The 27,151-nt window shown below is 35.3% G+C and overlaps 2 protein-coding genes across 6 annotated transcripts in view; one reads left to right on the top strand and one right to left on the bottom strand.

Moving 5' to 3' along the window:
* The window catches only part of CenG1A (Centaurin gamma 1A), a 96,889-nt gene that overhangs the window by 9,703 nt on the left and 60,035 nt on the right, over positions 1–27,151 (bottom strand). Inside the window, exons 1-8 of one of the 4 annotated variants that reach the window (XM_069135333.1) lie at positions 22,820–23,013; positions 13,122–13,211; positions 6,735–6,967; positions 3,354–3,495; positions 2,075–2,206; positions 1,805–1,989; positions 919–1,067; positions 633–831 (exon numbers count right to left, since the gene is read on the bottom strand). In XM_069135333.1, the coding sequence (XP_068991434.1) occupies positions 633–831; positions 919–1,067; positions 1,805–1,989; positions 2,075–2,206; positions 3,354–3,495; positions 6,735–6,842 (915 nt within the window). In that variant the 5' untranslated portion in view covers positions 6,843–6,967; positions 13,122–13,211; positions 22,820–23,013. Of the gene's footprint in view, positions 1–632; positions 832–918; positions 1,068–1,804; positions 1,990–2,074; positions 2,207–3,353; positions 3,496–6,734; positions 6,968–7,770; positions 8,194–13,121; positions 13,212–22,819; positions 23,014–27,151 lie in introns of those variants that run through there. The other 3 variants (XM_069135332.1, XM_046621677.2, XM_046621676.2) reach the window with 3 other exon arrangements.
* On the top strand, positions 8,730–17,100 carry LOC124216765 (protein zwilch). Of its 2 annotated transcripts, none has more exons than XM_046621683.2 (12): positions 8,730–8,957; positions 9,876–9,972; positions 10,056–10,185; positions 12,663–12,903; positions 13,725–13,889; positions 13,979–14,122; positions 14,619–14,811; positions 14,952–15,031; positions 15,124–15,362; positions 15,858–16,088; positions 16,624–16,736; positions 16,869–17,100. In XM_046621683.2, exons 1-12 carry the CDS (start codon positions 8,817–8,819, stop codon positions 16,934–16,936), a joined length of 1,842 nt encoding a protein of 613 aa, XP_046477639.1. In that variant the 5' UTR covers positions 8,730–8,816; the 3' UTR covers positions 16,937–17,100. The 2 variants fall into 2 exon arrangements, with proteins under 2 accessions (XP_046477639.1, XP_046477640.1); XM_046621684.2 differs by having other exon boundaries at positions 8,731–8,957; positions 9,912–9,972.

The raw sequence follows: 27,151 nt of genomic DNA, 5'->3' as shown, positions 1-27,151 counted from the left end.
AATAATGTGCACAGGAGTCTGAAAAGGATGGCATACTTCCAATGTAATAAAAAATCTAAATTAACATTTTGACATGAACTAGCAAATACAACAAATTGAAAATAAATAAATAAAAACGGATCAGAAATTCTATTCAAGTCACGGTGATTCAAAATTCTGGTCGATCGAATTTACCATTTTACAGTTCGTTAGTCGCAAATATTCAATGCTCTTTTTTCGTGTCGCAGTTTTCGTGCTGCTGAAGTATATCGTTTTTCCAAATAGTGCGAAACTAGAACTAAAATAGACCATTTGGATACGAGTGCGTAATGTGAGGCGTTCCAGGCAAGTGTTGAAAACATCGCACGCTCCATGTGACACGGGTATTGAACAATATTTTTTATAACAAGCGCACTTGAAGGTTTCCTGTTTGCACTCTGCGTGTAACAAGAACCAATATCACACACTAGATTTGCGCAGAACGTTCTGTGCAAGTTTAACATAGAACATGCGAAAAAGAGCCGGGATGCACTCGCTCTGGAGGCGCAAACAAGCATCTTTTTTGTGTACACGTTAGGAACAAAATTTGATATGTTACCTTTACCCCGCCTGTCTAATTTGCCCCGGTCTATCCTACGTGCTTAAATACATACATGTAAACTGGAGTGATAAGTTAAACGTCCATCCTCCAACAAGGTGACGTACTTTTTTTTCCACTCTTTGAGAGATTTACTGCTTCGTTTAAACAGATATCCCTGTTTGGCAGGTATTTCTCTGCCAACACCCATTTCACCCATATTATATTTTTCTTTTTTAGACGGCGTGAATATATTTGATTTTCTCCTAAATTTCCTGTTGAGTGGAAGTACATTATGAGACCTGTTGAAACTTTTTATACATGGTACGGCGATTGATATGACCATGTAAATCAATTCGGACCTGATTGTTGTTGGAGTTAATATCGACGTTCGCAGTTCTCCATGTTGATTTTGTATATATTGAAAACTATCGTTGGTGGTTACAGGGTCAACATGAGAGCTGCTATCATTTCCAGATCGAATCGTTGTTTCATCATCTTTCTCAGTTCCCTGTAAGTTTAACTTTAGCTGAAACTTGGTTTAAATTGCCTAGGAGTACTCAAGTTAATTCAATGAATCATCTCCCTAGTCGTTTAGTCATTCGAGTATAAGAGCAGCATTGTGTATTATAACGTGGTTGTTTGTAAATATGTATCAGAGAATGAATGTTCAACAAAATTAACTTTATTCGAATACATTATCGTGAAAACATATACACGTAACCATTCTCGTATAGTTAATGTATGCAAACAGATATTTCCTTTTTAATTGAACCATGTTTTATCCTGAAAAATAATTTTTTATACTTTGTTAAATTTGTGCTATATTTATAATTATGAAACATGGTCATCTTACTTTTCACTTTTATTATCATTTCGTTGCTCGTTATCGTGGTACGCTTACGTTTTGGATTTTGACTGATTCAGGGCCACGCGTATGTTAGTCGTGTACAAAATCAGATGAAAACCGTTTGATAGGTTGGTAACGCGCTCACTACGCCAACATTTCGAGCAGGTTGGATATAACACAGCACCAGTGTACGCATTACTGACGTATCGAATGATTCTCATCAGATTTTCTGTTTGACCCAAATACACGTACCCTTTAAACTTGTCCGAATCCAAGTCCTTTTTCGAAGATTTCTTATAGTGTGTGACCACATACCAGTATGATCATAAGCCCAACTTTTTCCCAATGAATTAAAATTCACAGTGAATTTGATGATATTTTTCTTTAAGGGTACTCACAGGTGAATGGTAATTGCTGCTGACACTATCTTTTGGAATCGGACAAACTATGTCCATGTCTTTGGTAGGTGGTTGTACATGTTTTGTAATCACAGGCGCAGAGTGTTTTTTATCGTCTTCTCCCGAGCTTTGTCCATTACATCGAAAGTGTTTTGAAGATATATTTTCAATTATTCTTTGACAAACTGGAAAAATATACGCCTTGATGAATGATAGTGTCGCGATGCAATAACTTGTACAAATCATAAGTGTTTCTAAGTTTTTACTGACCATCTTGAAATACTCTTTCAACATTTAAGCCGTATACAGCACATGTCTCGTAATAAGGGCATTTTAATTCACTTGCCAGCTTACGAGGCCTCATATCTTTGATTATCCGAGGATTTGTATCATTGATTGAATCTAAAAAATGTAACGTAGTAATAAGTATTTGTATAAAAAAATGAAAGCCGAAAAGAATTTTTAACAGAACATATGAAAGAAATTATATAAGCTGAATAACTGCTTTGAATTACAAAATGTAAACGGAATATAAAGAGAATTTCCATACAGTGCAGTTAAGTTCGGTCAGCTAGTCCTGTGGTATGCAGTACAGTTCAGTTGAAAGTAAACGCTTTGTTACAACGGTTTAATAAATATATTTGTCTCAGGATCATATTTCATTCTATACTACAATCATTTTCCGAACCGATTCTAATAATTGATGGCCCATAATGATGAGAGGACAAACCAGTATTGGTCTCCAAGAGAATAACTAAATAATTTACGGAAAGAAAGTTACAAGAGATTTTCATAATCTCATTATCAACCGTCTTACAATTTAATTATTTCATTCCTTATTTTTCAGCTCTTGGGAGACTCATGATATCAAACTTTCGGAGAACTGCCAAAAACCCTCTACATTTAACCTGAGAAATCTAGGATAGGTAAAAACATCTATTATTATGCAAAGTAACTTTTTTCTTGGATCGTCATCTTGAATAAATTTAAACAGTTCATGATTTAAATTGAATGATAAATAGTCATTAGCACGGATAATCGCTTCGACCACGATGATTTCATTATACGTTTGTTACATTAAATTGTGAGAATTGGCATTTTTATATTTAAACTTTTTTCATCATACGTAGTTTTAGTTTTAGGAATAAGCTAATTCAATACTGAATTACTCAAATAATCAGAAGGTAAGTTCTATTTTGATGAAATAAATTCTTCAAAGTTCTGGTACTAATTTGTTTTAGCAGCACCTGCTTGGAAAATTTAATTTTCGAAGTTTGTGGAGCGTGCGCAAAGTGCCCCATTTCAAAACAGTACGGTAAAACGATGTTGGTGTAGGCGCACAACTGATGCACTCGATTTTGCATACTAGCGCTTGCTTTGGCGCATGCGCGATCGGTCGTTCAACACTCTAAGTTTCACTGTTTTTTTTTCGGTACTCATACCACGCGTTGCGACCCCGTTCACTCCATTGAACGGTTAAAGGGTGGAGCGACTGAATGTCCCTTTACCTGCCAAAGTGAAACAAAAATTACCATTGTAAATATTTTACCTTGTACACCCACAAGTACTTTCGGCACATCAATCATGTTTCGAAATGAACACATTCGGTTGTAATAACTGTATATCCGGGAGAAGCTATCCTCACTTTCTAAACTAAATACCAATAGTACTGCGTCTATCCATGAAGAAAACTGCAATTAAAATATATTATACATAAATAAATATTGCAATATACGCTCAGTTCATTATATTTACGATCTAAGCCACCGATGATTGTTCAAAACAATCTAGGGTAGATATTCCAATTACCAATTACCAACAAGATAAATCCCACTGGTACGTATCATTTTAATTTCGCAAATTACACATTTACATTTTTCATACACAGAGAGAAAAAAAAGTCATTGATTCAAACATACTAACTTGTGTAGTTCAAAAAAATGTGGACTGAATAAGCCGTAATTACCGCAAGAATTCTTAGTAATTCGAATCAAGCAAATGATTTGTCAGAAAGAGTTGGTTCATACATTTGTTTAGATATCGCCTATTTTCTGTACTTTTTACACAATATACTATTCTAAACTTACTTCGTACAGATTGGTACTAAATCTGCTAAATAAGTAGTTTTAAAAAGCTATTTTAACAAAATAAGACCTGCCTTATGGAGAATGGTTTTTTTTTTTGGATTCTACATTTCGGAACGAGATGAAGGGAAACGACTATGTGACAACTTTGGTTTTTGCGAAATCGCGGCTTGTTTTTGTTTTGAAAAGAAGATATGCCATGAAATTTCCGATGAGGAGGTAAGTTCAAACCTTATATCTGGTTGAATATTTCAAAAAGTGTTGAGGGGCCATCTCGAAAGCGTGACAGAATTTTATGTGCTGTTTCACAATCCAGCGACTCAATTCCTGGTGTAAATAAACGATTTTGAAGATGACAGGCTAATTTGTGCCGTTTAAAATGACGTCAATTTTTTACTTGAAAAGTCTGGTATAATAATATTTAATTATGACATCAAGGGGTCTTCCATTCAAGTAATCATGGTGCCAACATTATTCGAAATGATTTCGTAATCTCCGAAATCACACTAAACTCAGTAATATTGAAACATAATTCTAGATTAGTAATGATTGGTAGTCATGACAAATCATTTAGGATTACGGAAAACTCTATATAATCTTAAGAAATTATACAAAATCTGGGTAAAATTTATTTGTCAAGTAATCCTCGTAATCACTCTATAAAATGTAACTAATCATGGAGTATTGTAATTATGGTGTCACTTTTTTCTAAGTGAAACACCTCTTGTGTGACATTTATGACGTTTAAATTAATAATTCATGACAATTAGATTGGCATCAATAATTTGTACAATACAAAATCTGATCCATCAATTCCCGTTTATACCGAGAGTTTTCTGTGTATCCAAACATTTCGGTTGTATACAGTACGCGCCTGCTAGAAGATATGGAGTGTCAGAATTCACAGGAAATGCTTGGTAGAGACTCGCGCAAGAATTATTGAGATAGATAAGCACGTAGCGTCGGTTTTCATGGTTTTTGCGTTTGTTTTGCAATAGGAATTCCGATCTTCTTCGCATGTTTGTGGATTGCAATGGTTTACTGTTGCCTGATAAGCACTAGGTCTACTGAAATTTACATTAAGGATGAATCTTTTGTACTGTCAGAATTAAAAGTTGTGAAAATGAGTAAAACGTTTTAAGAAATCTCCAGTAATTTCATTTGGGCTGATGATAGTGAACACGAAAGAAACGTTATCTCTGTTATGTGACAGGAATGATTCTGAGCAAATTTGATTAACACAAGCTAACAATAAGGTATCAGTAATTTGAGTAGAGGCTTTGTATTCATGATATTCAAAATGATTAAACTCTGGTGTTTATTTTATGCGATTTCAATGTGTTTGTGCTTATTTTTGAAAAGAAGTTGTTACTCCAGTTAAGAATTAGGTGTTCTTCAGAGGCTAAATAGGAGTTCCGTCCAAACTTTTAATGCTCCATTTTTTATACCAAAAAAATGTACTTTTACCTACAATGCCTTACAAACTCAGCTTGACGACGGTGATGCCAAAGTTCTCGCGACGCAGGCATTAGGTACACTTTAAATGTTTGTTAAGTTGGCATCTCATATTCGGAAAAATAGATTTTTTCGGTAGTTCTGAAATCCTTTTGAATAGTTCTAGCATTCCTGGTCATTTTCAGAAATAGTTTCGGTTGGTAAGGTTACGGAAGTATCTATTTTTTCCATTAATTAATAAATTATTAATGAAATTCCAATATTCCGGAGGTTCTGATAAACGTAGAGTTTTGGGTTGCCATGGCAAGAATTCTACCCATAATTTGAATGACTCTCTTAGATGCGACCAAAATTCGTAAAGTCCTCCACCTATTTTCTTTTCAGTCACGCTGACAGACTGAGAACCATGATAAAATTTTGTTTGAAAGTTTCCTGAGTTTTAATGAGAATTTTACCGATAATTCGAATGGTTTTTGATGATGGTGCAACAATAAATTGACGTTATGATTTTATTTAGCTGAAGCAATTTAGGGAAAGAAAACTAGAACGCTCCAAATCTTCTCAGAATTCATAAGAAATTAGTGATTTTGCAAAAACGGGATGCTGGTATTTTTTTTATTTCTTATTTTACCATGGTCGATATCCACTACTATTACTGTTACAGGCATATACCTGTAGAACTTTTTGGAAACTATTCAGAACTCTTGGAAGAATCCATTTTTTTTTAAATTGTGTGTCAACTTCACAGCGATCTTAAGAGTACTTGATTCCTGCATCAAGTGATGTGCCTTATCACATTGTTAAGCTGAGTGTGTGAGGCGTTGTACGTAAACGTCAACTTTCTGATATAAAAAATGGAGCACCAACATTTTTTGGTCACCTGATCATCACTTGAATAGCGCCTAATTCCTGAGTGAATAAATTTTTCCTGGCATCTTTATTGAATGAGTTCCCATAGGTGCATTACTAGCTACATGTTCCAGTGGCAGTTTTTCCTGCACGATAGGTGGAGTACAAAAATTTTGGATGGGACACCTAATGATCACCTATAGAGTACTCCATTTTTTTGTGGATTATAACCAACTTTTTCACCATCAGTCTGCTCAGTTCATGGACATAGAATATGTTTCTATTACATAGAAGAGACGTCACTTAACTTTCACTGGTGCAAAAAATATTTCTGGAATTATTTTAAACGATTTTTCCTCTTTTTTTTAACCTCCGATTCAAATGGTGGGGCCTATTCATCCTGAAGTTAGACCATAAGCTTGGGACACCATTACGATTGAGTTTCGATTGAGCCCTATCAATCGCAACTTATTCATATGTTGTTCTCTCATAGTTTAGTATTTTACTCCAATGACAATCGAAAGAGAATTGGCTTTTCTTACTTGCAATTCTGGAACACTGCCTTCATCTCTAATAAGGAGCAAATAGCTTTGATCATTGACAAAAACTTCCTTTTTGAAACGACCGCCTTCCGGAGATTCCTCGTGCATAAAAGATCCTGTGAGGTACCTATGAACTAGGGCGGACTTCCCGGAATCTGATGAGCCAATGATACCTAGATGTAATTCTGGGACGTCTCTTGCTAAAGTCCATTCGTGACTGTTAACAAAGGAGTCTGAAACAATACAGAATAATTAGTAAAAATATTCACTGAATGATAAATTTAAAACTACATGGTCTCATATGATAGATGGCCAAAATCATGAGCTTGAAGGTAATAACGTTAACGTAAGAAAACATCAGGGAAAAAAATCATTATTGTGCAATTTTAAAATGACTTTCAACTAGTTGGCTTTAATAAATATGAGTATATTTTATTTATTATGGTTTACCAAATTTCAGACATTCCGAAAGGTGCGAAGTTACGATTTGCCCTAAACAAGCATTATGTACGACAACGTTACTGACTTTATTCTCATCCAAAACCTGAGGCTGACTTTAGTATCGTTCAATCACAAATTCTAAATCTTGCTGTAATACAACACATGCAAGACGGTCTGTCATTCAGGGTCTGAAGTGTAATTATGAACACATTGTGTTATCAAAATACCATGACCAAGGCCCTGTCTTTTGGCGGGCGATGGAAATTGGCAGCTTTGTTTGTACTTCATGTATGTGTTGTAATTGTTTCAGGTTATTACAAAATATGATTCATAAGAATACTAATGACGGTGTACCAAAGCACAAACTTTTTTAGATCACAGTAAAAAATTTGAAACACCCTATTTTTGGTATGCGTAAGATGTGTCTTATGTAAAGACACAAGAAATTCTATGGAAAATCACAGAGTGATAACCGTATTGTATGATTGAATCTGAATAATGTTGAGATTCCGATGCCAATTGGCAAATCACGTCATCCTACATGGTAAATTTCATCAATTTTCCAGTTCCAGTCAAGATAAGAAAATATGCGTACCTTCAATAGCAACAACGTGCTCTCGAATTTGTTTGGCAATGTGTGTATCAGATATGAGATCTATAAGGTCATAAATAGCGTATATTGAGGGATGAACACTTTCGAAACGCTGGATTTCTTGTCTAATTGCAAGAGCGTAGTCATGTCCACTTTGGCCTGTTGTCATTTTCCACAATTAACTGCACTTTGTGTTTTAAATAACTTGTATATTACAATTTAAAAATAAACATTGAGAATAAATTAAGTTAACATGACAGGTAGCAATTTCTTAATCACATAATTCTATGAGTGTAATTAATTTGAAGGTTACACGAAACAGAAAGATGTCAAATTTGTATACTTATAAACATTATTTCGTCACATACGTAGGTTATAGTAACGAAATGGCATTTATACACTTGGTCATGAAGACTAGAGTAAAGGAGTCCGAACGCATATGGCGGAATCGTCGAAAAGTGGTTCGTGAAAGCGATGAAAGATCTTGTAGTTCGGGATGTATCCGCAAACGATACCAGCGCCTGGTTACGAATATGATACATACGTGAGGATCGACGATTCAAAATCACCGCGCTGACGGTGCCCGCACTGGTAGCGCTGCCAGGCGGTTACAATCCGCGGATCGTTCATCACTTTCACCGTGGTTCGGACTACTTACCTCTAGTCTCCATGCACTTAGTCTTGGTATAGTATTCCATGAAGCTTAAATGTTGAGAACGGGAACGATTGCAAGATTTGAGCTGTGTTCCGAAATCATGCTCGGGGTATGTTCCGAAACTAACTGCAGCACTGAAAATTCCCTAGGACAAAGGCAAAGCTATTCGTGAACTCAGCAGTGCCCACCAGAGAGTGAGGCCAATCAAATGCAGAGTGAGAGAGATGGCACCGTTACAGAGCACATCCCGGCCCATCCGCCACCTCAGGAGTTCTAAAAATTCAATCAGGGGTTACTGTCTTTACAGATATCCAGCCAATGGCAATAATTCAAATTTACCAAATCAGTTGAGCTACATGGGCATTGGGCACTTGTCGCTTTAGAAACTTGTAAAATGGCTAGTGTTCGTGGAGTGAGAGGGGTCATCCTTCCAGATGAAACTATAATAGTCAGTGAGACTGCCAAGTTCTCATACGATAACCTTTTAGACTTATTGTCATTAAAGTCGAAAAAGATGTTATTTTTGCACAGAGAGGTAATAAAAAATATTTCCACGATTTGAATGTCAATAAACATTCAGATAATTTAAACTTTGAAAGGAGAATTTCAAGTATTAATTGCAGGAAATTGTTTACAGCCATTAAAAATTCAATCATTTAACAATACAGTTAGTGTTGTCACGTTTGCAATGGTTTTTTTAAAAATGAATTTGAAGCTAGCATTCAACAATATAATAGGGCAGAGCAATAAAATTGCATTTTCGAAATCAATCTTTTCTTGATACTGAAAAATTTCAATCTTAAATTCTAAAAATTCACGCAAAAGAATTTTTTTTCATAGGACTCTGTATCCAAGTGATATGATAATTTGGTTACATACAAAGTGTTATAAAGTTCAATTGAAAGGTGAATTTCGACAACCTGAAAGCATTCATCAAAGCTGAGAATACAATCAAACCATATAATAAAAACTGCTGGAGGTAACCAGATGATACAAAATATATTCACTTTGCTACCGCAAACTAATTCTAAATGTGTGAAAGATTTGTTATTTTCTACGACAATTCGTTACTTCACTGTTGCTAACTTCTACGTTGTTAATGACCCCTTGAGTCTTTAGTTTCGAAGTAAAATCGTCTACTCTTATCTTATTATGGATAGTCATGTAAGCACAAGTATCAATTTTTAAGAAAACAAACGAAAGTACTCTAGCAAAATACATGTTTTCTGCTAATAGAATCCCTATAAAAGTCATTTTCAATTGATTAAAAATGGCAAAGAGTAACTGAAATAAGAGTAATCGAAAAAAATGAAGGAAACCAGAAGTAATTTATAATTTTTAGTAATTGAGAGCTGTGCAGTGCAGAAAGTGGTGTAGTGCTATTTTGTATCTGCTTTCGTTATGAAATGGTTTACATCACATTCAATTTCAATATATTACAATATGTTGACAGCTAATCTCTAATCGTGTTTCCACTACTCTATTCAAACTTACTCCTTCCAAAACCTTCCAAGAGAGAACATCTGATCCCGATGGGTCAGAGTTGAGTGGTAAGCGATGTTTCTTAGTCATGATTGAAACTTGATTTTTGCCAAACAATGTTTCAACACATTTTACTATTTTGATGTGATAGACTTAGACGTCACTGGATCACCACTGGAATATGAGCTGGGCTATCCAAAACTTGACGAAACTGTATATGACTGCAAGAATTGGAGAAAAGAAGCAGAATTTCATTCACCATTATCCAGATTAGAAGCAAGGTTACTCAAATTCAAATTTATTTGCATCAATTTACGCTAGCAAATAAAGGAACGGTGGAACGAATTTGATGTACCTGAAAGTTTTGTGTATCAAGTTGGATGTTTGAAAACTCAAATTGTCGCTATTATAGGATTTTGATAATGAACAAATATTAGTAATTTCAACATAAGCCTCAAGTTCACAATTACGTCACCAGGTTTTATTTACTCTATGTATCAGAACTTGTTAGCAGAGCTTAGGATTCATGACAATTCGAGTTTTCGATCAAGCTTCAGAGATCAAAATGTAAGTGACATTCCACAAAATTTCGTTTGTATATGCCTTGAACTGTGAAGAGTAGTTGCTCAAATACAAAAGATTTAGGACTAGTCTGGGGAGAGGGTAGTGCAAAAGGGCAAGGGTTTGCAGGTAACCACTGGAAATTGTATCTGACTATCAGCATTTGGTAGAGTTGTATCAAATATATTGACAGTGGAGTTCTACAATTAAATCTGAAAAGATGGAAGTTTCAACATATCAGCTTCGTTCTTCGCTAAAAGAAAACAGTGGAATCATAGATGAAATATGAGATCATCGTTAGGTCTCAAACAAGTGGTTAAAAAATGCTGTATTTTTATTAGAAGCAGCTCCTTTTGCAAAATAACCCTGGGGCATCCGAAACATGTGTAGTGATTAAAAATATAGCTATGCTTATGGAAGAAGAGTTCTACGAACCCACAATGTCGATGCTTGTGTATAAAGAACATATACCTGAAGAGAAGCTGTTCACGGCAGAAGGGACTAAGAGTGAATGCATTGATGACATACCGGGAGGGAACGAGTTGGATGAATTGAAAGATTATTTGCCGTGTGAAAAAGACCAAGAAAAACAAATAAATCATATTATGTTTGATTATAAAGTAAAGTCTGGGAATTTTACAAAAAAACACACTACATAAAGTTTTGAAAGCCTGCAAACAAAACAATGCCATCGTCTGAAACATTTCGAAAAACTTCTTCAAAGTGCTAATCCCAGTCAACTTACAGCAGAACCCGCGGTATGTAATAAACAAAGTGAAATTTTCTTACGGAGGACATGAAGAAGGTCACTCTTAAGTTTCTGCCGCTGACAAATTTGTGAAAGGGTAAAACCCTATTTCAAGGATGAACAACGAGATTTTAAGATGACGAGGGTCTGTCAACATAAAGCATCAACGTTATATCTCCAAGATGTATGTCACTCGTTCAGCTTTGCATCGTCTACTTTTTAATTTCATCACGCATCTACAGAATTGTACTCACTTGATCAAGAAAAACCGTGACATTGGTCCATGCGAGGATTGTATAAAAAATGCAATGAATTGTGTACCATTAATTGTTTGCGTCAGTTTTTCATGATACGTTGTAATACCCGTGGGCCACTACCAAATCTTGGGACGATATAGCGCCAGAAGAATTTTGATATACGTCAAAGAAATTTACTTCCACATCCCGCACTTAAAAATTCCTACACCTGCAAAGATTTGTCATTATTTGTGAGGTGTTTGAGATGTCGGAAGACTTACTTCTTCCCCTGTTTTTTGTAACAGCTACCACACTGGCTCATGGTCTTTGTAAAATATGTCAGAAATGATGTAACGTTGTATGTCTGTAACTATGAATATAATAAACGATATTGAACATAATTCGTGTGGTTTATTTTTTTTTATTCTAATGACACGAAAATTTTCCCTGAAAAAACATCGAATGGTATATGGTGATGGTCTCGTGGTGACTTGACTTAGAATTTTCATTTTCTAAGACATTTAATCACTCTGCGAGCGTTAAACTAATCGCTCATACACTCGATTGATTGTATGCCAGATTTCGAGATTGCGTAATTTCAAATGATTTCATAGGATTTCACGAAACAGGGTATTTCAGAGATTTAAAATGATTTCCTACAATATTTCAAGGCATAGGCTGCCTCTCACCGCCTCGTTTTAATTCAAAATCGAGTCTTTGTCACTATACCTATAACTTGAAGGCACTGGTGCTATTACTTTGCAGCGTCTTTTGATCTGCATTGCTGGACAAAATCATAATTTTCCTATTCCAATTTCCAAATTGCAATTGTGTGTCATAATTGATCAGATTTTAATATTAAATCATAAATTTTGTCATTCTCTTCAGCTCAATTACAAATTACAAATGTGTTTGTGTAATTGATCTCGATTTAATTACATTTCAAACGTATTTTGTAATTGTAAATTTCAATTCCCGGGTGTCCGACATTGGTGGTCTGCTATTATTGCCGGGACACACTTGTATATTCCATATATATATATCTGTAGAGACAATGTACACTTAGGCAAGGTACGTCGATATTGAAGAGCACGCGTCTATTATGAATAAACATCTTGTTTAACCCAAAGCTTATAGAAATTACGCGACAGATTAACCAGTAATCGTATCATGGATGTATAAAGTGTGAGTTTATATATTTGTGTTTGAACAGTGCCGCATTGAATTACTGTTCTGAGTATACTTCCGATGACGACTGGAAATTGCCTGTGTTGGCGATATGCGATGGAAAAGATGCCGATAAAACGGTATTATTGGGATCTTACTATGAGGATGGATGGTTTACTACAACACAAGTACAAATTTTGGATGATCAAAAATTGATAAGCATTGAAAAGCTTCCTGCCGCACTGCTCAAAGAATATATCGACACGTTTTCAGTCCAAAAGCATAAGGTAGGATCATACATTCCAGTGTGTATAGATTTGATGTAAAAAAGTTGAAGAATTTCAATGCAATTACCCTCAACTTTTTTCTTATCAAAATTTAACATGAACTATGAATTTGCGGTACGAATTTACATCCCAATTCAAGGTTTTTCCGCGAGGGTAAGGAGTCGATATTTTGGTGTTTATCACTTATTGACAATGAGTGGGTCGTCTCGTATTCTCACCTGTATTTATACAGACTGCTGGCGTGCCCTGGTGTCAAGGATTTACGATATTAGGCCTTGTCGGTTCATCCGTAAAGAATACATCTGCAACTAAAACAAATTCGTAAAACGTTAGGAGGTGCAAAACATGTCTAATCGATATGAAATATTCCTAAGTGTCACTTAATTTGCTGAAAAATAAACATATAAAAGAAAACTTGTCGATTATTTGTTCGATTGAAATAAAAAATGCAGAAGCAAATTAATGTGAGACCTAAGCACACGACATACGACGAAAGTTTGTTTGACTATAGCTACAACTGAATTGAACGATGGCGATACTAAGGTGACCAAAACTGGTACCTGCAACGAAAAACCGAATCTACTCTGCTGAATTCAAAATTCGTCTAACAATTATCACTAATTTAACATTGAAAGCTCGTTTTGTAATTTGTTCTCCTGTTAGAGTATCGACTAATAGAAACGTTTGGTAGTTTTCGTCCGTTTCTCCGTCCTTTACTTCTGGTTAATACAGCAAACATTAGCTTGACAATTACTTATTCCACAAGTGAAGAATTTCCATTTTTCCGTGTTTCATCCTCATGCTTTCCTTTTATCGAATAGGTATGTATAGCCACGAAAAGTACCTACGAATTATGCGGGAAGAGACCAGGGATTACAGATGTGTCGGATCTGCCACCGGGTGGGTTCAATGGTAATTTGAGCATTGAAGTAAACTGGAATACTTTATCATTTTACGCTCCGGTCATGGATTCAACAACTACATTGGTAATCAGCTGTTTTTACTTTCCTCTGATATACTCGTGAATTCTGTTTGGTAAACATGTATCGATTGCTTATAAATTCAATTATCACAGGTCATGGAGATGACACCGTACTGGGATGGAAGCCGTTTGAAAGATTTGTGGAAAGAATTGAAAGTACTCGATCAGTATTTAAGCATGTTAGAGCAATCTCGGAAAAATGAGAAACTGCCCAAACTTGCTTCATTAAATTCAGCTGTAAGTCATCGTTGTATTATAACAATCTCGTTTCCTTCGCACTTTAAATTTGGTGTGCATACTCGTGGAGCGATAATCGTACGGTGCATTGTTTTATAACACTTTATAACACATTGTTACGATGGATTCATTCTTTTTGCGAATCCGAATTTAACTTTTTTGCGATCCGAAAAAATTGTTCACCCTGTATCCACTCCAGTAAATGTATAAGTCGGAGAGTACCTACCAAATTTGATTTGAGAATCAGTTAACAAGTTATCACTCTGTCCAAATCTCCGCATGAAGTTGCTAATGTTTTAATTAGTCCGGGCTTTTATATTTTGATACAATTGTTCCGGAACTTGCAATATGTTGATTGACATTTCAAATCACGATTTTAAAATATCAATTAAAAGTTTTAATTTTTTTGCGGTAAATTTTTTATCACTTACACTTTATAATTTTTCATGAAATTTTGTATTTTTATTTTCACCGAAACTTATAATCAATCACGTAGATTTCAGAGGAAAATAGAGGAAAATTAAATAAATTAATAAACGGAGAGAATGAGCGGAACGAATCTTGTGAAAATAATACTAATGAAAACGATGGACACGTTTCTGATGACGTGAAATTGGAAAAAATTGTCGCCGATATTAAATTCAGAGAAAACATGGATTTTGCCGATTTGTTATGGGAATTCCTTACAGGTAATATATTATATAATATTTTAATTTCTGTTCTGTCCGTAAACTGATATTTCGAAAAATTGCTTTCTATAATTGTAACGTCATAATTGCAATAAATAGAACTGATTGGACGACCTGATTATGTAGCCAATACTTTTTAGGCTGTCATGATTACGCGCAAGTAGCTGGCTGTCTTCTTACCCTACTACAGGAAGTCCAATCAGGCTACGCTAGACCTCAGGTATGTAGATAGTAACAAACATTACTCAAATATACGTAGAATACAGCGTTTGCTAGGGTTGGGTGATGAATTGTCTGTCATCAATTTCACAGGCTATTTCAACTAATTCAGCAAAAATCAACAAAATCATATCTAACGTGATCTTTCAAAAAGAAGCGATGCCCATAATTAGTGAAAACTTACTATTGGAGCTTTTGATAGATGCCGGCTTGCGAAAACTCTGCAAAGATTATACTTACATATTATCGTGTGCAGATTTGATTGATCTTTGCGATATTCGGGCAACGCTGTGCAATCCACAGGAAGGGACGTTTCACATCGAAGACTACCGGTTTGTAAATCCAGCGTATTACTATACCAATAGACAATAACAGCTTAGAAAGCATTGTTTAGATTTTGCAGAAATTGTATTCTAATCTAAATGCATTACAAACAACGTAAGAGGTAATGAAATCTTAAAATAATGGAAATAACGTGAACAGAATTGGTAAAAGCTTGAAAACTTTCGTGAATTCATTCTCACGCAATTCAGGAAACAAAATTCTCTGTCACAAAAATTAAAACACGCATGCACGTACACAAAACTAACAGAAATTTCGGTTTCTAATTTTACTCTAAAATCAATATCAAATTTGACGCTAACGAGGATTTATGACAAGTCGATTTTCAACAGCCCAAAATGCATTGTAACTCCTTCGTTGTCATTTTAGTAAAACTTCGTGTTTCTAGATTGCCATTGTTGAACATAAAGTCCATAATAGTGAGAATACCGTTCATGATAGTTCATGCAGAACTGCAATGTTAAATTGGATTATTTCATTTTTAGAAATAAGCTGACATCACTGGTAGAGATACATTTGTGCCTAGAGTTTACATTGTTTGCACAAAACTACTTGAATTGTGCAACTGTCAATTTAAAGCACATCCTTAGACCTGCTTTTCGAGAACATACGTGCAAAAATTCAACACTCAAATCCTCTACGATTCTAAACCAGAAATCGATACAATCCTTGAAAGTCGTGATACCAACGATCGTGGTGGAAGATATTATACAAGGGTGAGTATCGAATCATTCCCCTTCAAGAATACAAAACTGCAGTTGGGAATCGACGTTTTTCAAAGTTGCGGACGGCAATTTAGACGTCATTGCCGCGATCATCACTGCATTTTACTTATAGGTTTGATCTATAAAAAATTTAACAATTTATCCGTCGATCCCACAAGCCGCAATAATTATATACAGAGTGAATTCCTAACGACTGCATAAGTCTGTCGTCTGTTAAAATTTAACGCGCACGCGCTACATGCCGCGAGCGAATGTTTGCTAGGTCGACTAACCGTGATAAACGTCGACTAAATAATGTTGTCAGTAATCTCTGGCAGTTGTACGCAGCACCGACAACTGTCAAAATTTTCGACGTTTGTCGCCCTGGCAAACAGTCGGTCTCGGATTGTAGCGCGTGTGTATTAAATTATTAGAAGATGACGGACCATGCAGTCACTGGCAATTCAAATCACTAAATATAAAAATGTAACGGAAAAATCAAGGTTAAATCTGATTAACACTCGATGGTCAAATATTATTCATGCAGATCACCTTCTTCGTGGAGTTTAACATTGTCATCGAAATCTAGTACTGCAAAAGTTACTACAACATCGCTTTTGACTTGTACTCCAATTATCCCCCCGAATATTTACTGCTTTGGTAAGAGGAATATTTTTCTTTTCAAATTTGAATAAGAAATTCATTTACCCTATTCTGAGTCAGACTCGGCAAATATCGAGATTTTCAATTATATATACTATTTGCTTCGAGTTAATGAATAACTTTTTACAGATTCGTCCAACAAACGTGATGTATATCACTTTTTGAAACTTTATTCATCATCTTCCAAAATTGCCTAAGATAACTGAACTGAACCAACTACGGAAGTTTCAGGCATTGAATTGATATTAATTCGAGGGCTATCACCTTGAATAATTATTGAAATGAATTTAACATAGCGTCTGATATTATAATTATCATTTGATGATGACGGATTGTAACTGATTTGTCAAGTATACAGTATTTTGATGAAAAGTTTGCCTGTGTTGTTTATTAACAATCTATTAATTTATGTTAATCCCTTCTATTCGGATGCCATTCAAATTTTGTCGCTTTTTCACCCGTTCAAGCTGTTGCAATAGTATTTTTCTACATGGAATTGAACTCGTTACAGCACCACATTCTTCGTTTAGACCGAGGTTGTGTAATTCACGTTACCCGAATCGTCGAACCTGTTCACTTTTTATCCCAACGTCATTTATGAGAGTTTTTGGGTATCCATTGTTTGAAGAGTACCCTAATTTAGTTTAGTGTTCTTAGATCTAAGATGTGAATCAGCTAGTCCTCTGTAAAATAAGTGTGCAGTCGCACAAATTGAGTTTAAGATGTGCGGAACCCGAAATTGAGATGTACACTAACAATAATCAACAAAGAAGAAGTAAGAAGTACTCCATTTCTAGCGAGGCACCGACTCAATATTCGTTGTTGGCACACGAGTGCAAATACGAAACTCGAGTGAGTATAAACACTCGATACTCAGGTCCTAGTGCGCAATTGCAGCTGATAATGATGCTAGCGGCAAGGTTAGACCGAATGTATTTTAGGTGATAGGGGAAAGCCGTTTATCAGCCTTCGCCTTCATTCGATCGGGAAAAATATGTCAATGTTGGGAATTTGCTCTGGTGTGCTAATTGAGATCCAATTTCATTATCAAGCTCTCATAAAAACTTGCATCGTTTGTAAATGTTTAAGGACGTTAAAAAGTTCGATACTTTGAATAAGAAACCTACTATGATTTGGGATACATGGCCCGTAATAGTCGAGAAAATACGTTTATTCGCGAAAATACGGTTTTTACCGAGGTTCCATAGACAAAAAATTATATATTTTTTTAACTGTTGGTGAAGATACAGGAAAACATGAATTTCACTGTCTGAAAGATTTTCGATGTATTGTTTTCCAAACAGTAGCAAGTAATGAGAATTGTAAAATTCGATGGGAAAACGAACTCACGTGTTTCTCATAAGCGGTAAACCCTGGATATCCAAGATTCGGGGGACTTTCATATTTAAGCACACCCGATAATGCGTCGAAATTGTAGCCGCGAATCGAAATTCCCGTACCTGGTCGTTTTCCTATAGCTGGCGGAATTAACCCTAATTATTATTCGGTGATCATTTTCTATAGCATATTATAGTCTTTTATTTGTGACATATGTAATTGCTACAGGATCTGTTTGACCCATAAAAATAGACATGACGCTGAAAAGGATGTTAAAATATTGTGCCGACGGTTGGAGGCTTGAATGTATATAATTAATTGGGGATACGAGATCGGAAGATAACTTGATTCAAGTTAAACAACTTTCGAGTTTCATGATAATCTGATGAATGAGCCTTCATTGGTCCATTTAAAATTCTAATTCTAATTAATTTCAGAATGTATGTTGCCTTTTCAATCTTCTATTTTGCTTCTAGGCTATCAAAGCTGTACACACCACATACCGAGTGTCTCTTTTTTATGAACTATTTTTTAAGCAAGGTGGAAGAATAGAGTACTGCGACAATAGCGGAATATCTCAATTATCGCATTCTCATTATCTCCTACGCGACTAAGAACCTAGGCCAATCGAATAATCGATATTTTGGGTCTCAAATTATAGTAACTATATATATTTCGTGAAAAGTATGGGTCATTTTTGGGAAATCAATAAAGAATTAAATAAATGCTCGAAGAAACACGTTTTTGCGCTACAAATATATTTTTTTCTAAATCACATGATCCTGTGTAAAGAAAATCTCTATTGTTTAGAATTTTTTTATTTTTGAGTTTCATCATATAGCGAGTGAGACCTTTCGTTCAACATATCCATCTTTATTGTTTGAAAATTACATTTTCCATCTTACTGATGGTAGGTCTGAATTGAATATTACGAATGATAGAAACTACCACGTTTTATCAAACAAGACAAAAGTTAGCAATAGAATAATGAAATTGTAAAAAATTGTTAGCCGTGACTTTTAGTAGCAAAATTTACCTGCATGCAGTCATTGATTTAGCAGGCATTCGACCGATTGTTCCAAACTAGAACACCCTGTGTGTATATTCTGCACGAAGACAAACTCACTCTCCTGGCTTGAATACGCGAAATAAATGTTCAGCCACGCAAATTGAACATCATTCGATGCATTCATCCCGCATGGGTTTGCACAAAAAACGATTTTGATATATCAGATAGCAGGATTAAATCATCTATCTCGCTGCTCACCAAAGCATATTTAAATGGTTTTACCAAGCCTTTGTTTTTGCATACTTTATACCTGCGTAGATACATGTAACATGACACATTGCTATTCTTGTCATTCTCTAATGAAACACTCATACGGCTTCCTGGGTAATTAAATAACCACTGTTCATTCGTTCAGAAGCTGTTGACCGCGAGAATCGATCTCCGCTCATTACAGCTATTCATAAATACCGCACACAATAATGCAGGTCAATTAGGATCGTGTCATGGTATTTGCCGTCAAGGGATTGGAATCATATGGTTCGTACAAAATGGGATACGCTAAGCGAGGTCATAACCTTGAGGCTGGCTGAAAACATTTATACTTCTATAAGCGGTATAAACTTGACTGTGCGCTCTTTTAAAAAATGGTCAAAATTGTCATACGTATGTATATCATCTGTCAATATGCAACATTTTGTGACGTTGCTTTTATCACGTTTTCTTTTTTCGGCGGTTCTACTGTGCCAGCACTAATCCAGTCACTCATCACTGTAGCTTGATAATGATGGGCGAGCGTTCGTTGGTCTGACATTGGTGGCGTACCTTTCCAGTAAACCGAAACGGATTGGAAACACTGTTTTTAAATTCCAATTTGCCGGAAGAATTAGAATTGAAGCAACGTTAGTTTAAAAGATTTATTATTCCATTCAGTACGACCATTAATTTCATGTTTGATTCGGAATCGAACAAGAAAGGATGCCCATTCGCTTATTGTTGATTAAAATTTGATGAAATTACGTTCATAGAATCCAATGACAATGATTTATGATTTTTAAAAATAGAAACTACAGTTCAAAAATCTCCGAGATATCGGGAACGAGCAGTCTTTCCATAACAATACGTACTTTCATTTATTTGTTCAAACAACTTGACTTTATTGTGACGAAATTTGAAAAAAAAAAATTTATATTCTGTTACCCCAAAATTTGTCCGTTAGATCCGGGAGACGAAGTGGATGAAGTTGTAGTCGATACTACGAGCAATTTGAGAGTGTTCGATTGCAAAATACGCGTCAGTAATCGTTTCGTCGGTATCATTGGGTTTTTTTCATCTTCGTTCAAAGAGTGAGATGAACGAGGATAAGACATTATTATCGATATGTCAGTTAACCATGTCGGTATTCGGTATCTTACCATTTAATTTTGCTAACGCGCCAATTAGTAGAATGCGGTTGTTAGCTAATTGTACGAGCAAATGAAACAATATCCTCTATTGCAATATTCTGACCTGTAGATAGGTAATCAATGCCACATCCCAGCTGTTCAGCACTATTCCGCATAATGAGTTTAATAAAGGAAGTGTTCCGAATTAATAATTTAAAATAATTGGATATTGTTACTATATGTGTAGCGATGCAATTGGAACCGATTTTTATGTCTTTATACAGTGATGTAGTTAAAACCAGCTATAATCATGCAATGAAATACGAGTTCTTTGTGTTCAGTGACCCTGAGCGAGCTTTAGCGAACGAAGGTTTCATAGTCAGTGTATAAAAAACTTAAACCAACTATTAGTTATGGTTTTATTGAAGTGAAATAAAAATTTTCATTTGTAAAACAGGTTTATTTCTGACAATTTTACTATAAATGTTAGTTATAGTTAACTTTTGCATGCGTGCAGAACCAGATTAGTTTTAGTTTTTCTAGCACTACTGGTACATTTTAAACTAATAGGCAAGTAATTTAGTTTCCAGACTCCTATAACCTCAAGGAAAATGTCGTCAACTTTTTTCTTACGGGAATTTAGCATTATCTATAAATTGAGGGTCCGAATTTACACCCAAGTTGGGGTTTTTACCTCGTGGGCTTGTAATGCACTATGTGTTTTGACTTAACAACTTCACAATAATTTGTTAACGAACAATCGATGTCCAAAAAAAATTTAGAAAAAACTCGGGTTTGAAGGCAGTTTTCATTGAAGTAGAGCCAAATTTCATATAATGAGGTTTTTGAGGTTGCTGATTACGAATCCGGTATGAAAATTTGGAAAATCAAACTGGCGGGTGATAGGCTCGGAATTTAAAAATTTGGGGTTGAAAAAATTTTTACCTTATTCTATATGCCATTTCTAATCGAAAGTATTTTTGACGTATTTTTTTTTTTTTTAATCAACGCTTCATTTCCTTGAAAAAAGTCAGTTACATGCCCGATAATATAGGCCGACCAAATCTGACCGTCCGATCCTGAAACCAGACTATATTTCCTTAATGGTTTTTGACGCCCTGAACCTGAATCCGACATTAATAGAAATGGCTGCCATATTGAGTCCGCCGTTTAAAATTTTTCAAACCTGACTACCAAAAAAAAAAACCAGTGATCTCAAAAACGCTTTCATTTTTTATCTTATGCGAATTGAACATAAAAAGTCTGATTTAGTTAAAAATGACCGTCATATTGGATCCGTGATTTTGAATTTTTTAATTCTAACTTCAGAATCGTAATCACCAACCAAAAAAATCTATAAATCACTGATGATTATTATATTTCATGTAAATGAAAATGTACCGCTGAAAGGATCAAGTTGCAAGTTGAACGTGTACGTTTTTTCATCTCACGATTACAGACCAAATTGCTTTTCCAAATCAGCATAATATCTATGTCCTGATCGCAGTATCAAAGCTTGAGTAATTCGTAAGTGCCTTTTTCCGTGTTTCTAGGCTTAAATGTCAACTAAAGTTATGTTAAAGATAGAATTAAATGAACCGATTGGCGATGAATTGAAAAAAAAAAACAATAAATAATTGAAGTCTATGATTAATCTGTTTATCGCACATCATTAACACAGCAATAAACATTAAAACATTAAAATTTAAATTCCTTGTCATAATATTTGTGTTTTTCCGGTCGAGTGTTAGATATTTCACTTGACCGTCGTTGAGCCTTATTATACTGATTATCATTATTCGATAAATCAGTGTTTAAACAACGGTCAATTACACTGTTTACGCATTTCCATACGTAATAACACCTCAAGTGTGTTTAGAATCTTGTTGGGGAGCTTTGAATAATCAATATTAACTAGTTTTAAAACACTCGCTTGCTAAAGCTCGCTCGGGGTCAGATGCCTAGTGTAACTGGTTTTTGTGCTCGTGACTCGCTGACTCGTTGTCAGTGTTTTACGAGATGACATAGTTGTAGGGGAGACTGGAGCACGATGGACTTCCCAAAAAATTCTGGTATTTGCTTCAAAGCATACAGAATGAACACTGTCTTTGTGGATGTGACGCAAACCAAATCTGCCCGTAAGATTTTTTCTATATAATGCTACAAATCACGTTTACACATGCATGTAAGTATAACGTATTATGATTTTATGACAATAAATTTCTTCAAAAAATACCACAGAACAATCAGCTAAGTGCTGACAGATTTGAAACACGACGCACAGCAATTTTATCTCTAATTGAACGACGTTATTGTCATGTATTCCTATATATACAATGCCAACCACTCACCAATTGCAATTTCTTGATCCTGGTCGTTCGGTTTTTTTTCCGATTCAAAATGTCATCTGAAGCATGCATATTGGTTTGATAGTACAAAATATGACGTTTCCAATAATCAAACTTGTAAACTTGAAAATTAGTCCGGAAGGTCAAAAGTCATCAGGTCAAGGACCTGGACAGCCAGAACTACGGAGCGCTTGTCCTGGAAGTCGAGTTCCACCAGGTAGTGGACCTGGAGGGCAGGAACCACGGAGCGCTTGTCCCGGAAGTCGAGTTTCACCAGGTATGAAGTTGAACCAGGATCCAGGAGGTAGAGAACCCAGTACTCGAAATCTGCGGAGCGCGATTCTCATACGTCCGCTCTACTGCGCTGTTGTTTCCGGACTGAGGAATTCGGCTAGCAAATTTTCGTCTATACAGATCGATGACGTCAAGAGAAGAAAAATTTTGGTCGACGTCACTTTCTGAGCATCCCAACATCCGACATCGAAACTTTGGTTTCGAACTTCAATACTATGTATGTATGATTGTGTTTACTGCCTTATTCCGTCAGTACATATATTGTTATTCTAACAGGATGTCCAATGTCAGAGTTATTGCAAATTTGGAATATCTATGCCCACGTGACCGCCGTATCCCTTCCTGCCGTTATGCATTCAAGCCAACTTTCGTGTCTATTGTACGGTATCTACCCTGGCAACGTCCGACTAGCAAGGCGAATATCTATATCAATGCTTGTCAGAGTGATTCAGGCGCGGACGAAAAAACCTAAGAGACACGGCCTACTGCCCATGACTGTACAATTGACATTGCTAATCCATTAGGTCAGAATGGATCCAGCGTTTGGCCTTTCTTTCTGAGATACCTTTCATCTTGAAATTACTGTAATTGGTCTGTCAATGTACAAGGGTCTTGACCTCGTACAATTTTCCGACAATTGTAATTTGCGCAACGTCACCCGTATTGTCTTGTCCGAATATACGATTTCTTATTGCACATTTTAAAGTGTAATTGCGCCATCAAAAATGCTTCTCTGAAATGCAAAATTATACATTTATTAATTGCCAATTATACTCGTTTCTTTTTGGCATACACGTACGCGTAGAATTAATTCGTCGAATCCTTAATTACGACAATTTAAATGCAGGTGAATAGACTTCTGCTCGTTTAGCAGATGATGTTCAATAATATGCGATTTCGTACAATCCATGCAGCTATTTCTATATTTCTGTGTTAAACCAAAACGAGTTGGAGATTTTTGTTCAAAATTGTGTATCGAATGGAGCTGTTAAGCCATTTTTGGCGTTTGAGATACGTGAATTTAAACACTTGGAGATATATATCTCAACGTCGAAATCGACTAGGGCATCCCATTGACCTAGAAATAGCAAATGCATATCGTTAAGTGTCATCATTAACGCAATCTCTCGACCAGCTTTTCGTTGAATTCTATTCCTGACATGCTTCAGCTTTAGATTTACAAAAATTCACGTTTAACCTCACTAAAACAACGAACATCAATAAACCTAATCAACTGGAACCATTCACACTATCAATTGTAGAATTTAGCAAGGAGTGGTGTAAAAACTCAACTAATATCAAAATACCAGAGGAAGTTCAACATTATCAGATTTCGCGGGAAGAACGAAAATTAAATATGAAAAAACGAGACGTGTTTTTCACGCGTGTGCGTTTTTGAGTAATATATTTGATTTTACGTGCCCCTTGAAGCTTTGTAATTCGTAAGAATCGCGTAATCCATAGATATAAAGAAATTAATACACCCCCTTTCGAAGCCTCTATCTCGGAAAATGCTAATTTTTGGGACTTATGTCCATGAGAACATTTGATCGGGAGGATATGTTTCTGCGGGGTCCTTTGCCTCGACTCAACTTACTTTATAGATAACGATTGCTTTCATAAAGAAATATTTGGAGTAGCGATGGGTTCTCCGATAAGTCCTGTAGTATCTGATTTTGTCATGGAAAAACCGAAGCAGTCTGTTATTAATATTTCTCTTTTTGAGCTACTTTTTTACTAACAATATGTCGATGATATTATCACATGTTTCCACAGGGAAAAAATACAAGTCTTGCTTAACTCCTTAAAGGAAATTGGTTGGGCCACAAAAAGTCATCACTAAAATTCAAACAGAAGAGTGTGGAAAAATTCTATAGCAATATAAAATACGAAACTCCAAACCACACAGAATTAAACAATAACTTTAATGTAACTTCTATTCCGTTTTTTAATAGTTTGTCACAGCAAATCAATTATATTTTGAAAAAAGAAAAAATTCAATTAACTTACAAAATTTACAACACTCCTAACTGCTTGTTTTCTTCTTTGAAATCTAAAACGCCTATTCTAGACCAAAGCAACGTAAACTATAGAATCAACTACAATAATTGTACAAAATGCTATGTCGGACAATCCTGTCAACATTTAAAAAAACCAATTTCAAAACACAAATATTACATTAAATCTCATGATCCAGACAACTCAGCTCTACTTTTTCATTTTCTTACCGAAGGTCACAATTTCAATTTTGATAATGTCAAAATAATAGACAAAGAAAATAATTGGAACAAAAAGTTAATTAAAAAAATCATCCACATTTCTAACAATAAGACTATCAACAAAATAACTGACATTCAAATCAAAAATTCCATCTATATGCTTTACCGCAAGATGGCGTAGAAACAAGTAATGAGATTGAAAATTGCTAGTAAATATTAATTTTCCATTACACTCTTATGAGTTATAAACCTAGCGTGAATATGTTTAAATCTAAGCTAGAACACAGAAATAGAATATTACGTCCTACGACATTTTTTGTCTAGTAAGTTGAACGCGTTGAGTATGGACTTGGTACTTTCAAGGTAAATTATAAAATACAATAATAAAGATATCGATACAAAAATTTGGACATGAATTCTGAGGTTATTTTTGGCCAAAATCGCATTGAATGTTACGAAGCGAAGTTTGATCGAGTATGCTTGCATCGAAATGTACGTATTAAAATACTACTAGAGAGTACGTTCTAAGACTTTTTCATTGATGTATCGTTAGTGTAGTTTTTATGGATAAGTAGTGAAGAAGATGTCAATGATCGAAGTATGTATAAATATTTTTTTAAAACCCCAACATAGATGATAAAGAAAAATTGGAAAACAGTTCTAGTCGATTTCTAGAACCATTGGTTTCACAAGATAAAGTGACAATACGAACGGCGTAGAGAGAAAAAAAAACCCTAGCTGTTGATACGACACGAACTTCCACAATTTATGCCTACATGACTTTCGTATTAATATTATGAAATAGCCGAGTTATGCTGCAGAGTGGCAAGGTCATTGAAAAAATCAAAGAGCTATTGAATAAGAAAAGTTGTCTTGATTACGAAATCGGAGGCTGGTATAGTGGCGAGAACGTGTGTCTTGCAACAAGCGGGTACCAGCCTCCGAGTTCGAGTCCCGATGCAGAGTGATGATTTTTCGTAATGTAGGAACTGTGTCGATAGTGCCTCGTACAAAATATGGTCCAGTTAGCATCTATAATCCGGCACGGATTTTATTAAAAAACAAAACCACTGTTCGTATATGCTCATAAAATACATGCTCGTAGAAAATAAAGATGCGAACAAGCATCAGTCCAAGAGGTGGCGACGAATTTGGGGAAGGTATTTTATTTTGGGTAATTTGAAATGATGGAAAACAGTACTGTGTCAATGTTGGTGAATCTGAAATCGAAAGTCTCGAAGGGTGTTTTGCGGTTATTGGACACAAACAATATAAAAAGAAATTCAAAATAATTTTCCGCGTGGTCACGTTTGCTCAGAAAAAATAAACCGCTCCTCTGCAAACAGCCCGAGGTACGTACATGCTGCACACGAGTCACGTTGGTCTTTCAGCAACCAATCACAGCCCGGCGAGCCAGGGTCCCAGGATCTGCTGACAGGTGCCGATAAACTTTCTCTCTCGTACCTGTGTCTACGCATAAGACTTTTTTGTCGCACTCGTGTAAAATCTTTGTTCATATCAGGTAATTATTTAAAACCGTTGTAATCGTCTGACGTTTTGCACATATGTTTAATATTAATTAATAAATTTGGTATAAAAATTTCAGAGTGACTAGAGTATATTTTCTGCATGTATTCATAAAAAAAAAAAAAAAATTCGGGGCAATCGGGTTATGCTTCGAAACCGTCCAAATAAACTGGGATTTTTATTTATGGATTCTATAAATGCTAAATAACAAAATTCCAAAAAGCCTGAAGAATATTTTTTGGAAATAATTTTTTGCTAATCTCATATGCTGCGCAGTAGCGAAATATATATCATT

Source organism: Neodiprion pinetum, chromosome 4, assembly GCF_021155775.2.
Source record: "Neodiprion pinetum isolate iyNeoPine1 chromosome 4, iyNeoPine1.2, whole genome shotgun sequence".
In the NCBI taxonomy this organism is placed as follows: Eukaryota; Metazoa; Arthropoda; class Insecta; order Hymenoptera; family Diprionidae; genus Neodiprion; species Neodiprion pinetum.
The sequence above is the reverse complement of the archived record's forward strand: the minus strand, read 5'-3'. Positions and strand labels throughout refer to the sequence as shown.

Bases quoted from the DNA above. Each gene is read 5' to 3' on its own strand.
- LOC124216765 (XM_046621683.2), top strand. From the start codon at position 8,817: ATGGCTAGTGTTCGTGGAGTGAGAGGGGTCATCCTTCCAGATGAAACT. The intron at 13,890-13,978 runs GTAATCAGCTGT...CAATTATCACAG, and splicing joins TGGATTCAACAACTACATTG to GTCATGGAGATGACACCGTA. The intron at 15,032-15,123 runs GTATGTAGATAG...TCAATTTCACAG, and splicing joins CAGGCTACGCTAGACCTCAG to GCTATTTCAACTAATTCAGC.